General features: G+C 40.4%; 1 protein-coding gene across 2 annotated transcripts in view; it reads right to left on the bottom strand.

The window, feature by feature from the left end:
• The window catches only part of NKD1 (NKD inhibitor of WNT signaling pathway 1), a 153,639-nt gene that overhangs the window by 15,142 nt on the left and 124,514 nt on the right, over positions 1-13,983 (bottom strand). Inside the window, exons 5-6 of one of the 2 annotated variants that reach the window (XM_050922566.1) lie at positions 11,777-11,883; positions 9,116-9,211 (exon numbers count right to left, since the gene is read on the bottom strand). In XM_050922566.1, the coding sequence (XP_050778523.1) occupies positions 9,116-9,211; positions 11,777-11,883 (203 nt within the window). The remainder of the gene's footprint in view (positions 1-9,115; positions 9,212-11,776; positions 11,884-13,983) is intronic. The other variant, XM_050922567.1, reaches the window with a different exon arrangement.

Genomic DNA, 13,983 nt, shown 5'->3' with positions numbered 1-13,983 from the left:
GTACTTCCATTGGCTTTTTAAGTGATTTGTTTCTGTTGCTGAGGGCTGCCTAACTCCCCCACCAACACAAATGTGGTCCCTATTATTCCTCTTCCACTGTCTTGGTCTTTCCCAAGAAACTCCTTACTCAATATTTTAGGAAGTAGTCCAAGGCCTTGTCAAGGCAGGCTAGATGTAATACAGGCACAACATGTACTCTCTGAGCCAGCAACATATCTGTACCCATATCAGATCAGAAAATTTTGCAACTCTCAACTAAGTGGGTTTGAATTATCCCAAATTACTTCAGTCTATCCAGCCACCAGGCATTTTAATATACTGCACAACAGTCCCATTAAAATTTTGCTTTTCTATTTTGTTGCTGCCTTTAGCATTTTGTCAAGTTCCCCAACTTTCGATATCTAATTCCCTCCATGAGGATAAGAACTTCTTTGCAATTGGGAACTCAATGAAAACACCCTTCAGATGGGCATGAACCAGTCAATCAAGATTAGAAATACCCTTATGTAACCTAATCCACTTCTTCGAACTCTTAACATCGGTCTCTTACATATCACCACCAACATTTTAATTAAGGGATTCATTTACTCATGCTCCTTATTTGGGGTCTTGTAATTCTTGTACACTGACAACTCTCCTATGGGCAAACCAGCCCACTTAACCACCAACTTTATTGCCCTGGAAACTTTCTGGTTGAGCTGCCTCTAGCAAACAGACCTCTTGGCCTCCTGACTGCTTGATAGTACCTCCTTCACAAGAAGGAGATCCCCAGAATCATCCAAATTCCTGAGGTGACCTTGTGGGACTGAAGACTCAGGATGAGTTGTCAGCAGGACATCAGCCTTGAACTATGACTGAAGCTGTTTCTCCATGACCCTGTCTCTAGGGTAGCTACTGTTGGGCTCACTTCTCTCCCAAATTATTGGCACTAGGCCCATCACGATATATGCTACAAAGCCTATACAGGTCTTCCAAACGTGCCTTACATTTTTCTCCAAGGAGAATTTTCATCTTCATGTAAATGCCATGATAACCGGGCAATTTATGCTCACTATTGGAGCATGACTGTTATCTGACTTTAAATCCCTTGAATAGCTATCTACAGATGTCGACACAGCTTTACATTCCACACACCAGCTATCGAGCACATCAGCGAAATTGTCCACGCCTGAAGAAACTTGTCAAGAACCAAGGATAATGGTCAGGGACAACCAGTTAATTTCTTCTCTCTTCCGGCGCACAATCAAAAATGCTTAAGAAACATCACAGTCCCATAGAGCTCTGCAGGTCCAATTACCAAAAAAACTAAATTCCCTGCCATACAAACCACAATTTTAGAAACTGCCTGAGGCAGGGAAAATATCCCTGGAGCCGATCAAAGTTTTTTGCATGAAAAGTTTTTCTATCCAAAAATGGCATTTCCCCATGCCCCCAATAAAACAAACTTTTTGTGAAAAATTGCCATTATAAAAAAAATTCATTTTTGCAAAATTGTATGGTTTTTTTTTTTACCAAAATACTTACTGAAATGGTTTCCAAATATGAAAACAATTATATTAATTTACATTAAAAATATGGTGTAAAAATTCACAAAAAGCCCCAGTTCATTTTGACTGCTATGAAAAGGAAAAAACATGAAATTTTTTCACAAAGTTCTTTCCTCATTTTTCAACCAGCTCTCATTATGCCAGCAAAGATAAAGAATTTGGAGGTGGGGCTGTGTCAATATAAATTACTTTCAGATGGTTTTCAGTTAACATGTTGAGATACCTACTGAAATTATGTACTGAGATTGCTACTATGATGTAAGAAAAATTAGGCTATAGAATTTCTTCTTATCAGAGAAAAACAAAGCTTTTTAAAACTGTTTTAAGAGTTGGTATATGCCATGCCCAGAATATGCTTGTTTCCAAGGTGGGTTTCCAAGGTGAGAACGTATTAACTGCTGTGTATTTTTCACTTAATTGTATTTTATGGACAAGGCAGCTTGATTACAAAAGTATGTTTACAAGAGTAATGGTTAACAGGATTTTCATAAAGTGTTTGCTTCGGAATTATTACAAAGTGTATAGTTAATATAGCTCTATCAGACATGGTGCCGTCAAACATTTCTCACACACAATTAATGACTCACTGATAAGATACTGGCTGGTAGTAGTTGAGAACATTAAGAAAGTCTAACATGTTTAGTAAACAAAAGCAACAGAAACTGACATTCAGATATTATGCATTCATTCCATTCAGAGCACCTTTTGATTGAGGAAGTCTTCGCTCAGAGTACTAATCTTTTGCTTCTAAGGAATGCTAATTGGCACAAACTGAGAGGGACAGTACTTCCTGGTATTTCCAGGTCTCAGATCTGCTTGTCAGCGTTAGGTCTAGTCAGAGATTCTGGATACCAGACAAGGAGTATTTTCCCCTCCAAATTAATTAAATAGAGGGGTGCCCTGAGAAGAGAAAGTAAAAGGTAAATAATTAGTTTGACCCTGAACCAGAACAGTCATCCAATTTCATAAGTGACTATTAAAACAAAGCTGTGAAAGACCTGGACGAGAGGACGTGTGTCTGGGTCTCCTGAAGGAGTTATCAAACATTAGGACCTTGTCTACGGTGAGCTTTTTCTTAAAATTTCCCATTGGTGCAAATCCAGCTGTGGTAGCAATGGTGGGAGCTCTAGTGTAGACAAGGTGCCAGCTGCGGCTGAGATTTTTATATAGATTTGCTCTAAACAGGCTGGTAAAAGCAATAATACCTCATCCACATTAGAACTCATCTCCTCCTCCCTCTGCTGGAGTTGCTCCCACAGCTGGAGTTGCACCAAGGGTAGCAAAATGGTGACAAAAGTAGCAAAACCCCAGCAAGTTACAAGATCAAGGTTAAGGACTAATTCAAAAACATAACCCCCAGCCCCAGAGGCCAGGTGCCTTCTTCTGTCATTTTTCCAGGTCAGATTTGAGCGCTACTAATGAGCACAAGTGTGGGGCTGAGTCTTGAATGCAGAAATACTTAACAACCCTTCACCCTCCTGACAAGAGGAATATGTGGAAAGATGGCCAAAAAAGAAGAAAAAAGAAAAAAGTAGGGAATGCGAGAGCAAACTGGGTATTTAAAGTAATAGTCAAGGAACACTTAAGTGTTAAAAATAGATGAAGAGAAATATTTGTATTGATTCTTTCCCCTTCCATCTAACAGAGAAAAGTACAAATGTCTTATTTAGAAGTTTGTTTGTAGTCTGGATTTGCCAGCATTACAGATAGTAGGTTCCTTTATTGCAACATCAATTTTTTATATTAATTTATCATTTTTGAAATGCTTATCTTTGGGATTTGAAAGAGCATCATTTGGTAACCACCCAGCATTCAGTCTAAAAAAACCTCTGCTTTTAACTCCTGATAACTGACTTTCTTGAACATTTACAATTATGTGACCATCCTCTGACAAAAACCAAAAACCTTCATGAGACAGAGCAGATAGCAGAAAAAAGGGGTTGGCATTTCAGAAGTACAATTATATTCAGAGAGCTCAACATAAAACCTCATGGATCACAACACATTAGTTCAATTATCAAGTTTCAAGTCCAATTACAAATATCCATGTGAAGATAATTATGGTGCAGCTGTCAGTTCTCAAAAGGCCTACAGTACATAATAAATCGGACTCTTAATGGCTTATAGAATGAAGGGAAACATTATTAGTGAAGATTTATAATATCCACATTAGAGAGAAAGTTATCTCCCCACACACCAAAAGGATTATAAAATGCTCTTCTGCCAGAACATTAAGAACAATATTATAAGTACAGATACCGAATGCTAATTTTATAATTTGCCATCCCAATAATTATACTCCAAAATACATGGTGATATCATATCAGAGAAGCATGACTAGATCTGAACTTCTAATTGTAAAGACCAAGCAACAAACCATAACAGTCTCAAGAGGAAAATCAAAGCCACATTAAGTTCAGAAGATGTTAAGATCCAGAGGAAATCCTGTTAAGATGGAATTTTAACACTCTCATGAAGTTCTGTCTTTGTGAAAAACCCTGGGGAAATTTTATCTAGTTCCCAAATCCCCATCCTGTTTACAATTTTCAAAATGAATACAGTCATTTTAATACAAAAGATGTTTAGCCCATTAACAAAAGTTGCACTCCATCTAAATGATTTTCACTGAATTCATTTTCACACTGTATATATCATTTAGAAACTTTCTGGACATAAGGGCCAAGATTTCCAAAAGCAATTACTGTTCTGCATGTTCAGTTTGAGACATCTGAAAGAGATGTAAAGGTTGCTGAATCCCCACCCATTGAATATCAGGGGCCCTTTAAAGGTGTCTCATTTGGCACTGAAAAACTATGGCTACCAAAATCACTAGATCTCTTTTCACAGTCTTGTCCCTGGGCCTTCTGAATTGTGTTCAGACTAAGTATGCAACACTGTGATCGTACAAAGTTCATTTTACAAAACAACAACATGGTTAGCTTGCCAACTAAACGGAGATGTTTCATAGATAGTCAGATACTCTAAGATGGAGGGCCCAAACACCTGGACACAATAGATTACATTCTGAATTTCTTTTCCAGAATGAAATAAAATGTTATCCTACTATTAAAAAACAACAACAAATCCAGGACTACTCCAATTAAAACTTCACAGCAAATGGGGGTTGGGAGTGGTGATATTATTTTGATCACCAGTTCTGGACCACTGTTTGGAAAAGTTTACTGGTCCGGAAAGCATTTGCACTGATCTGCCAAACGAGCATTGTCAGAAGGCAACAATATTCCTCACATTGGGCTTGATCCTGCAATGCTCTGACCATTCTGTCATCGATCCGGCAAAGCACTAAGCATATGCTTAAACTTTAAGCATGTGTCCTTTGTCTTTAATGGGTCTATTCACATGCTCATAGTTAAGCATGTGCTAAATGTGTTGCTGGATCTGGGGCAGGATACTCATCAGACCGAGGAATCAAGCCCATTATTATGACAGCCATATCTCAAGACCCACTAGATTGAGAAGTTGTAGGCCATTTGAAAACTGGAATTCCTAGCTTTCTGAGGTCTCTATCTCAAGTTATTTATGTAAGAATGACCATTAAAATTATACAACAAGTAAGATGGATAATCCAAATGACAATTCTAAGATTCAGAATCTTGCAACCTATTGGGACAAAAACAAGTGTTGTAAACAGTTGGAAAGCTTTCCGTTGGTATACAGTTTTGGTTTCTAGCCATGGTCATACGTGAAGAACTGCAAATTATCATCCTACTTGGTCCCTTGGGCTAAAAGACAAATATTTGGCACAGATTCAGGACTGAATATAGCAAACTCCAGACCTCAGTCCTTGCACAGATTTGGTTTCAGTTAGTATGCTGTCTGTTCTTGTAGGCAGAGTTAGAATTTGGCTGCAAAACATTCTCTATGTACAAGCAAATTAAGCTCTCTGGCGTACCACAAAAATCATAGATAATTATTGTATGCATGTTCAGCACATGGAACTCCTGATGACATTAATGGGAATTCCAGCCATGGGCATAAGGGACATCCCTGAGTATTCTTCCACTTGTGGTTAAGGCACAGGCCTGGGACTCAGGTAATCTGGGTTCAATTCCCAGCTCTACCTCAGATTTCTTGCATGTTTTTGGGCAAGTCACTTAATTGCTCTGTACCTCTGCTCCCCATCTGTAAAATAGGAATAATACTTCCCCCTGCCCCATATCTATTTAGATATTAAGTTCTTTGGGGCAGGGACTGTGTCTTACTATGTGTTTTCACAGTGCCTAGCACACTGGGTTCCAGATTTCATTTGAGTACACTATGTGCTGCCATAATATACAATAATAAATCTTAATAATGGTTCTTCTCAAAAACCAGCACAATAACCTCATTTGGCAGACAGTTTGACTGCGAACACAAAAAGAAATTCCACTTCAGTCTTATGGACAACTCCGAGCACTATTTCTTGTCTATTACTTCCAAGTTCTCAGTATTTTTCCTAGTCCTGTTCACTCAAGTCTTGCTAATTTTTAAAGGTATTGACTTAAAAGCAAAAGGAGAATGAAGCCTGCAGCTGATCGTTTATAGACACAGAAGCCAAGGAATAAGACTTGGCAAATACCAGTGATGGTACATTGCATTAAATCTAAGTAAAAATCTAAGTTACTATCTTCCGTAGCTACTATTCTTTGAGATGTGTGGCTCATGTCCATTCCATGCTAGGTGTGTAAGCACCTCATGCATCACTGTGGAACATTTTTCCCTTAGTGGTATCTGTTGGGCCGGCTCAAGTGTGCTCTGGAGCCATGCACTTGTGTGTCAGTATAAGGGGCACCACCAGCCCTGCACTCTCTCAGTTCCTTCTTGTTTGTAACTCCGACAGAGCAATAGTAGGGTGGGTCACGGAACGGACCTAAGCAACACATCTTGAAGAACAACAGTTATGGAAAGTTAGTAATTGTTTTTTCTTCGAGTGCTTGCTCATGTCCACTCCATGCTAGATGACTCACAAGCAGTACCGTAGGAGGTGGGCTCGGAGTTTATGGATGTGCTGATAGCAACCCTGCTCTTCCAAAAGTGACGTTGTCTCGGGACTGTTGGGTAATGACATAGTGGAACATGAAGGTATGCACCGAAGACCAGGTCGCGGCTCTGCAGGTGCTCTGGATTGGGACCTCCACAAGAAATGCTGCTGACGAAGCTTGGGCTCTTGTAGAATGAGCAGTTATGATGGCTGGAGGCAGGACGTTCACCTGATCATAGCAAGTTGGAATACAGGTGGTTATCCAGGATGGGATCCTTTGGGTTGATACAGGTAGCCCTCTCATCCTTTCTGCTATTGCTACAAGGAGTTGTGTGGATTTGTGGAAGGGTTTAGTTCTAACAAATTAAAACATCCAGTGAATAAAGCCATCATTCCTCAGAGGTCTTGTGAGATTTTGGGAAGAAAACAGGTAGGTCTGCCTGGTTGTTATGGAACTGTGACACCACTTTTGGCAGGAAGGCTGGATGGGGGTGCAGTTGGGCCTTGTCCCTGAAGAATACCATGTAAGGTTATGATGCGTGTAAGGTTCTCGGAGACTCTTCTGGCCAAGGTGATCACCACCAAGAAGGCAACCTTCCAGGAGAGATATAGCAGGGAGTACAATGCTAATGGCTCATGGTGGGGAGGCGAGAGGCACATGAGCTTCGACAGGATCAGGTTTAAGTCCCATGGGGGAGGAGGTCCATTCGCAAACCTGAGGACAGAGTCTTTCCAACCCTTTGAGAAACTGGACTGTTATTTTGTGGGAGAACACTGAGCTGCCATTCACTGGGGGCTAGAAGGCTGAGACTGCTGCCAAATACACCTTAATAGATGAGAGGGCCAGGCCCTGTTGTTTTAGGTGCAGCAAATAGTCCAAGATAGACTTAAGGGAAGATCGAGATGGAGAGAGATCACATTCGGAAGCCCAACAAGCGAAACGTTTCCACTTGGCCAAGTACGTAGCCCTTGTGGAAGGCTTTCTACTACCTAGCAAGACCTGCTGAACCTGTTCTGAAAAGTCCTGTTCAGGCATGCAGCATTCATGTAGTTAGGTGCAGGGAGCGAGGTTCGAGTGAAGTAAGCAGCCGCGGTCTTGTGAAATCAGGTCCAGATTGAGTGGGAGCGAGAGTGGAGCTGCCACCGAGAGATCCAGGAGTGTGCCGAACCAATGCTGGCATGGCCATGCTGGTGCTATCAGGATAACACTTACCTTGTCCTGTTTGATTTTTTTAGAAGAAACTTGTGAACCATGGGAGTTGGGGGAAAGGCAGTAGGTGGTCTGCCCATGAGATCAGGAAGGCAACAAGAGAGGGAGCTCGGGCTGTGCCCGTGCAGCTAAGAAAACTGATGACATTTTCTGTTCTGCCTGGTGGCAAACAAGTCCACCTGGGGAGGCCTCCACTTTTGGAAGATGAATCCGGTGACCTCCGGGTGATGGGATCACTCGTGGTGAGAGGAGAAGGATCTGCTGAGATGATATGCCAATACATTCTCTGAAGAGGATTCTTCTCTCGGCACCCAGGGTGGAGTAGTACCCGCTTCTTCCTCCATGCAGTGGCAGGGTGCTGGGGACAAGTGGTGTGCCAGCAATAGGGATACTGGAATCAGGTAGGGCTTGCCCCTAGTTGGTGCCGAGAAGGATCCTGATGCACCCTGTTTCCCCTGGCTTCCGGACACCAGAGCTGATAGGTGCCCCATTGGGGTTGGTGGGAATGGAAGAAAGTGAGCGGTACGAAGGAACTGAGAAGGTATGGGGCCGGCAGTGCCCCTTATACTGGCACTTAAGCATGCAGCTCCAGAGGGCGCTAGAGCCAGCCCAACTGATACCGTTAAGGGAAAAATCTGTAGCAATAGTGCACGCAGTGCTCACACCTGACATGAGCAAGCACTCAAAGAAGAAAACACTTTCCGTGAAGTGGGATTCATTCTGGTTAGTATATTTTGAAAAAAATGGCTGCACTCTGTCCATATTCTTATACTGTGATGGGTTCCCTTATTTATTAGGAACACAAATGCATCCTGAAAATCTTAGTATGAATACCTCTTCTACCAATAGCCACTGACTGCTGTGCTACAGTAAGTGTCACAAGGTTTATGAGGGAGAGTCTATAATTTGAAAGAGATGGCAACACAGATCTCTGCCCAACGCTCACGAAAGGGACAGAATGGTACAGTCAGTACTATTGGGAACAAAATTTCAAAAGCAAACTTGCTATTTGGTTAGCTGAACTATGGAAAGTAGGGCAGGAGACTGAACAATGTACATTTGCAGGGATTTGTTTTGACAATGTGTTTGGAGATTCAGTTGTTTCAGATTTCCCCCTGGCCCCCCTCAAATGCCAGTACTATTTCTTTTAAAGGCTAGTCCCAGACACTAAACAGCAACCAGCTTAAAAGGTGGTACAGTAATTCCAAAACCAGTAAACTATTGGTGGGGTTGTTTCTGAGAGGGAAGGGTCCATGGAAACTGCTGTTGAAGTTGGCAGGACATGTTTACTTCATAGGAGAAAAAAATGTTCCTGTTATAAAACACTTTTCTTGTTAGCAGATGCTGTACACAAAGGGGCAGCTATACTCTGCTTACCTCACGTGTGACTCTTCCGTTGTTATCAAAGTCATACAGTGTGAAGGTCCATTCTTGCCTGTTATCTTCCTCTACAGACACATCACATTGCAATTCCTAAGAAACATGCAAAGAGCAACTGATTACCTAAAGCAAAAGGTGTGCTTGCCTAAGAGGCTCAGTTTCTCTGTAAAAAAGAAGCAGTTCTCTTTATTCCTTCCTTTCTCCTGGGGAGAGGCATTTAGGATTTGTTCTTTGTAAGCTTCTGTTCACTGCACTGGAGTCTCATGACATGAAGGTTCCTCTCCTAAAACCATTGGGCTTAACTTCTTGGAATGAGACAGACACTTTCTACTTTTACTTGTACAAAATACAGAAGTATGAGAAAGCTGCCTGCTGAAGTTCTTAAAACAGAATATAAGATTTCCCACTAAAAAAAAGTCAGAAAGAAAAACTCAATGTAACTCAGGGAGAAAATAAAGAGATGGCAGAAACAGACCACAGTATGAGGCATCATGTCACTGAATCAGAAGTGGCCATTTATACAAAATGGACACATGGTATTAACCCCCATTGGTAAAACTTGCTCTTGACACAGATACTTAATGTACATTATTAACTTTGGCAACCCTGGGTACCTCTTCATGCTACCGAAGTTACAGAAATGGAACTTGATTCGGAACGGAGAGTGAAGAATCCCTTACCACAGACTATATGCTGTTGCCTGATCCTTACTTTAGTTGTGTTCCTGCTAGTGAGAGAGTGACTTGAAGAAAGCCTACAACAATCAATGTATATAAAGAAAACCAGCAACACCACATCAAGAAAAAAAGATGCACTTTGACCTACTCCAGTCACCTGGTTGCAAACCGCTTGCTTTCTCTCGAGACCTGTGCAATCCGAGTCAACCAGAGTCACAAAAGGCAAGCAGAAAAGTTACAGCACAATTAAAATAAAAGCCACTGTATGTAAGTAAAATAAACAGCCCCAAATAGCTTCAGCATGATAGAGCTCAAAATACCTGGTTGATCTGCTGACTTGAAACCAATTCCCTACAGCAGTTAACAGTACCCCCATCCCCTGCTGAGTTCAAAGGCAGTCTTCTCTCTGTTGTAACAAGCCCGTCTGAAAGCTGCCAAGTGCCCCACACTCTACTGTGGAAACACAGTTTCATATTACACAAACATTCCCAGCCCCTTTAAAAGCCAAATCACATTCACCTCAGATTTAGACCTCTCATCTTAACTCTTGCATTTCTGATTCTTTTATATCTGGTCATAAAATGAAAGATTCACCTTTCTCCCAGCCTGTAGCTTACAAGGTTAGAAAGCTTTGATTCGGAGAACAAGGGAGAACTATCAACACTTGGTTTCTTGCCACATATTAATAGTTCCCTGTCCCATACTGTCTACAATCTTTATGTGAGGATATGCCCTGCTTAGTTAATAGCATGGCAATCTTCCCTGCATTAGTCATGGAGCCCAGTACCAAGAGCTAACCTTTGTGGCATGCTAAGAACTACTTGGGAACAAACATAGTCTTTGCTGGTATAGTACAGTTCCAGATAAACTGGCACCAGGTGTCCAACAACATTCAAGCATCAGGACACTGTTAACTGTAATTTGTTATGTCTTTCACATGTGTAAAATGTCCATTACTCAAGGTAGAGTATAAAATCTGAGGAGAGGAGAGGAGAGAAAGAAAGAAAGCTAGATCTCTGTCAACATGACTAAGATCACAGGAATACTTGCATTTCTCATGGAAAAGCTGACCTTAAAACAGTAAAAAGTAATTTGCATAGGGCTACCAAACCTTCTCCAGAGAAGCAAATGAATGTTCCAGTAACATTACAAGATGGCTAGATGGTCTTTCACATAATAATTGATGAATGCAAAGCTCATTAACATGATAGACTGACAGCTCTGAAAAGCAGAAGTTTGCCACGTCTCCTGGAGTACAGAGAGATGAAATGCATCGGTACCAGTGTGCCTCCCTGTTCGCCAAGAAAGACAGACAACTCTCTAGCTGGATGACAGCATGTTTCAGTGCTCATATTTACTAAATCTCTCTCTTTATAAGCAAAACCTGCCAACTATGCACAATGTCTGGCAGTTTTATGATGTTTATAAGTCTACAAGGAAATAGGCCATCAGACGAATTCCCCTCAGGATCTTTATTCCCCCTCCATCTAATCAGATGAATTGCCAATGTAGGTCCAGGTTATTTCCCTCTGGAGGCCCAGACATGAAAAACTGATGGCAAAGGCACCTTTCACAAATATCTTTTACACTAGGCAGATTTAACTGAATATGATCATCTACAAAAGCCAATATAAGGATTTGATAACATAGTGGGTGGCACATGAAGTTATATTTGAAAAGCTCACAGTACAGAGCAATGTCAAATTGTCCTCACCATACACTCAGCTCTGGTGGAGAACTCATCAGCATGAGGCTTTATTTGACTTTAGAACAAAACTTGCTAACCAGCCGTTAGGGAACAATAGCCAGGCAAATAGGAAAATAGAGACTCAAGGCCAAATCCTGCTCTCTGATGTACATTAACCAGATGTACAATGCAATCAATGGGAATTGCATAGACAACTGATGGCTGTATTTGTCCTATAGGCTATTTAACTTATTTGTATCAGTATATTTCAATATTTGAAAACGAGGGACTTACTTCAAATTTTAGTTGTTTCCTGGAACTTGTACGTGTGTCACTTTCTTTCCCAGCTTTCTTTTCATCTCCACTGCAAACGCCATCTGTCTTCTCTGGAGGCAAAGCCACTGCAAAAAAGTATATTTAAGGGAAAAAGTTCATGACGGAATGTCAAAGTAGTCTCATATCACAACAAACTGGATTCCTTGGTTTCAAAAGTCTCATAATATTTAGGGTGAAACCTGATTTCAGCAAACTTGAATGGAAGAGATGCTATTATACTTGATTTACTCTTGTATCTATATACACCTATGAGCATTTCAATGGACACTCTCGTTGCAGATCCTCTTCAACAAACTCTGTATCAGGTTCAAGCAGAGCACTATGAGAACACAAATCTGCTAGAAATATTAATATGAACTAGTTGCATACTTTTGCCAACCATTTTTTAAAACAGTGGGGGTTCAACTTGCAAAAACAGAATTCACCACAGCAAACAATATAATTGAAGTTGAAATGAGCTTTCCATTCTATTCCAACCTCCCTCCTCATTTGCTCAAAAGCACGTTCTTAAATTCTTCTTGGGATAACATTTTCCAAGCTTAGTTGAAGCCACAAGATTATTTTTTTCCAAGAAGTTTCAGCAGCTTTTTGAATTATGCATTAAAAAAAGCAACAAAGAGTCCTGTGGCATCTTATAGACTAACAGATGTATTGGAACATAAGCTTTCATGGGTGAAAGCGTATTCACCCATGAAAGCGTATGCTCCAATACATCTGTTAGTCTGTAAGGTGCCACAGGACTCTTTGGTGCTTTTTACAGATCCAGACTAACACGGCTACCCCTCTGATCATAAAAAAAAATTACACTTTTCTTGATTGTTCAGACTGAACTATTTGCACTTGTAAAAAGCTTTAATGCTGGCACATTTCTGAGTCCTCACCCAGGAAGAAAACACAATACAAAAGCTTCTCATTCAAGTCTGAGGCACCTACTGAGAGGCAATTGGCACCACACAGCGTGAAGCTCCAGATGAAAACAATCAGTTCAATATTTTTAAAGTTATGAAATTAACAGTCCAATATTTAGCACTAGCCTCAGGTGCAATTTTTGGACATGCAAATAATCTTGCTGGAAATTTTGTGCCCACAATTCATTGCAAGTGCAAATATTAGATATCTATGTTCTTGTTGGCACCTGTGCAACAAAAGGCAGTTTGAGGCCTAGGTGAGACTGTGCCTCTTACAGTTAGCATCCCTCCACTTGCACACTGGAATCTCTTTAACCAATACATTTACCCTTGGACCATTTAAGATCCCTTACTTAGGGATGCCTAAAGTTCTAACATCTCACTTATGTATTCTCTCAACACAAGACAAGTTTGACAGAGTAGGAATGACCTCCCTCAATTTAGAACCAGTCATTTAACAGTGGACTGGCTAAAACAGCTCAGTAGCACTATGGTAGCTCTAAAGGTATTTAGTACTACTGAGATTCATCGCATTAACTACTTCAGGAGAACCAAGCTATTGTTTAAAGCATTATAACTGTGTTTTTCACTTTGTTCTTGGCATTTTCTTAAAAAAAAAAAATACAGGAAAATTAATTGAAAAAACAGAATGACCCTTAACATAAAGTTAAAAGTTCAGATACTCCCAAAGCTAACGTTTCTACCACAACATGAACTCACCTGCATTGCATACATGTGGCAACTTCTCATCCTCGTTTCTTTGTTAAATTTGAATGCTATGTTTGGTTTTGAATACTGTGTTTTGTTTTTTTAAAACTTATGGCATACTATAAAATATACCTGATTTACAGTGAAGACAAGTTAACAATGAGGTAGAAACCTTAACTTTTAGAATTTCCTGACAAGTACTTCTCTTTTTTGCTTTAATGTTGTATTAATGCCAGCCTACACAGACGTGTACACACTAAATTTATTATACACATACTCACACATGACACCTAGATTATGCTGATGATTGGCGCTCTATAAATATCTGAGACAGACAGAAACAGATATGCGGTCATGATAACTAAGCAAGTTAAGCCCAATCTTATTTGGAATCTTTGGGCACTACTGAACTGTAACAACTAATAATCATAAAGAATTGTACAGTATTCTACTAAGTAATGTACAAGAACCAAAGACTCATTCTTCAATGTAGCTTCCTCCAAAAACACAGTACTGGAAAACATGGAAATGGAAACATGGAAAGCTAAG

This window comes from Gopherus flavomarginatus, chromosome 14, assembly GCF_025201925.1.
Source record: "Gopherus flavomarginatus isolate rGopFla2 chromosome 14, rGopFla2.mat.asm, whole genome shotgun sequence".
NCBI classification, from domain to species: Eukaryota; Metazoa; Chordata; order Testudines; family Testudinidae; genus Gopherus; species Gopherus flavomarginatus.
The sequence above is the reverse complement of the archived record's forward strand: the minus strand, read 5'-3'. Positions and strand labels throughout refer to the sequence as shown.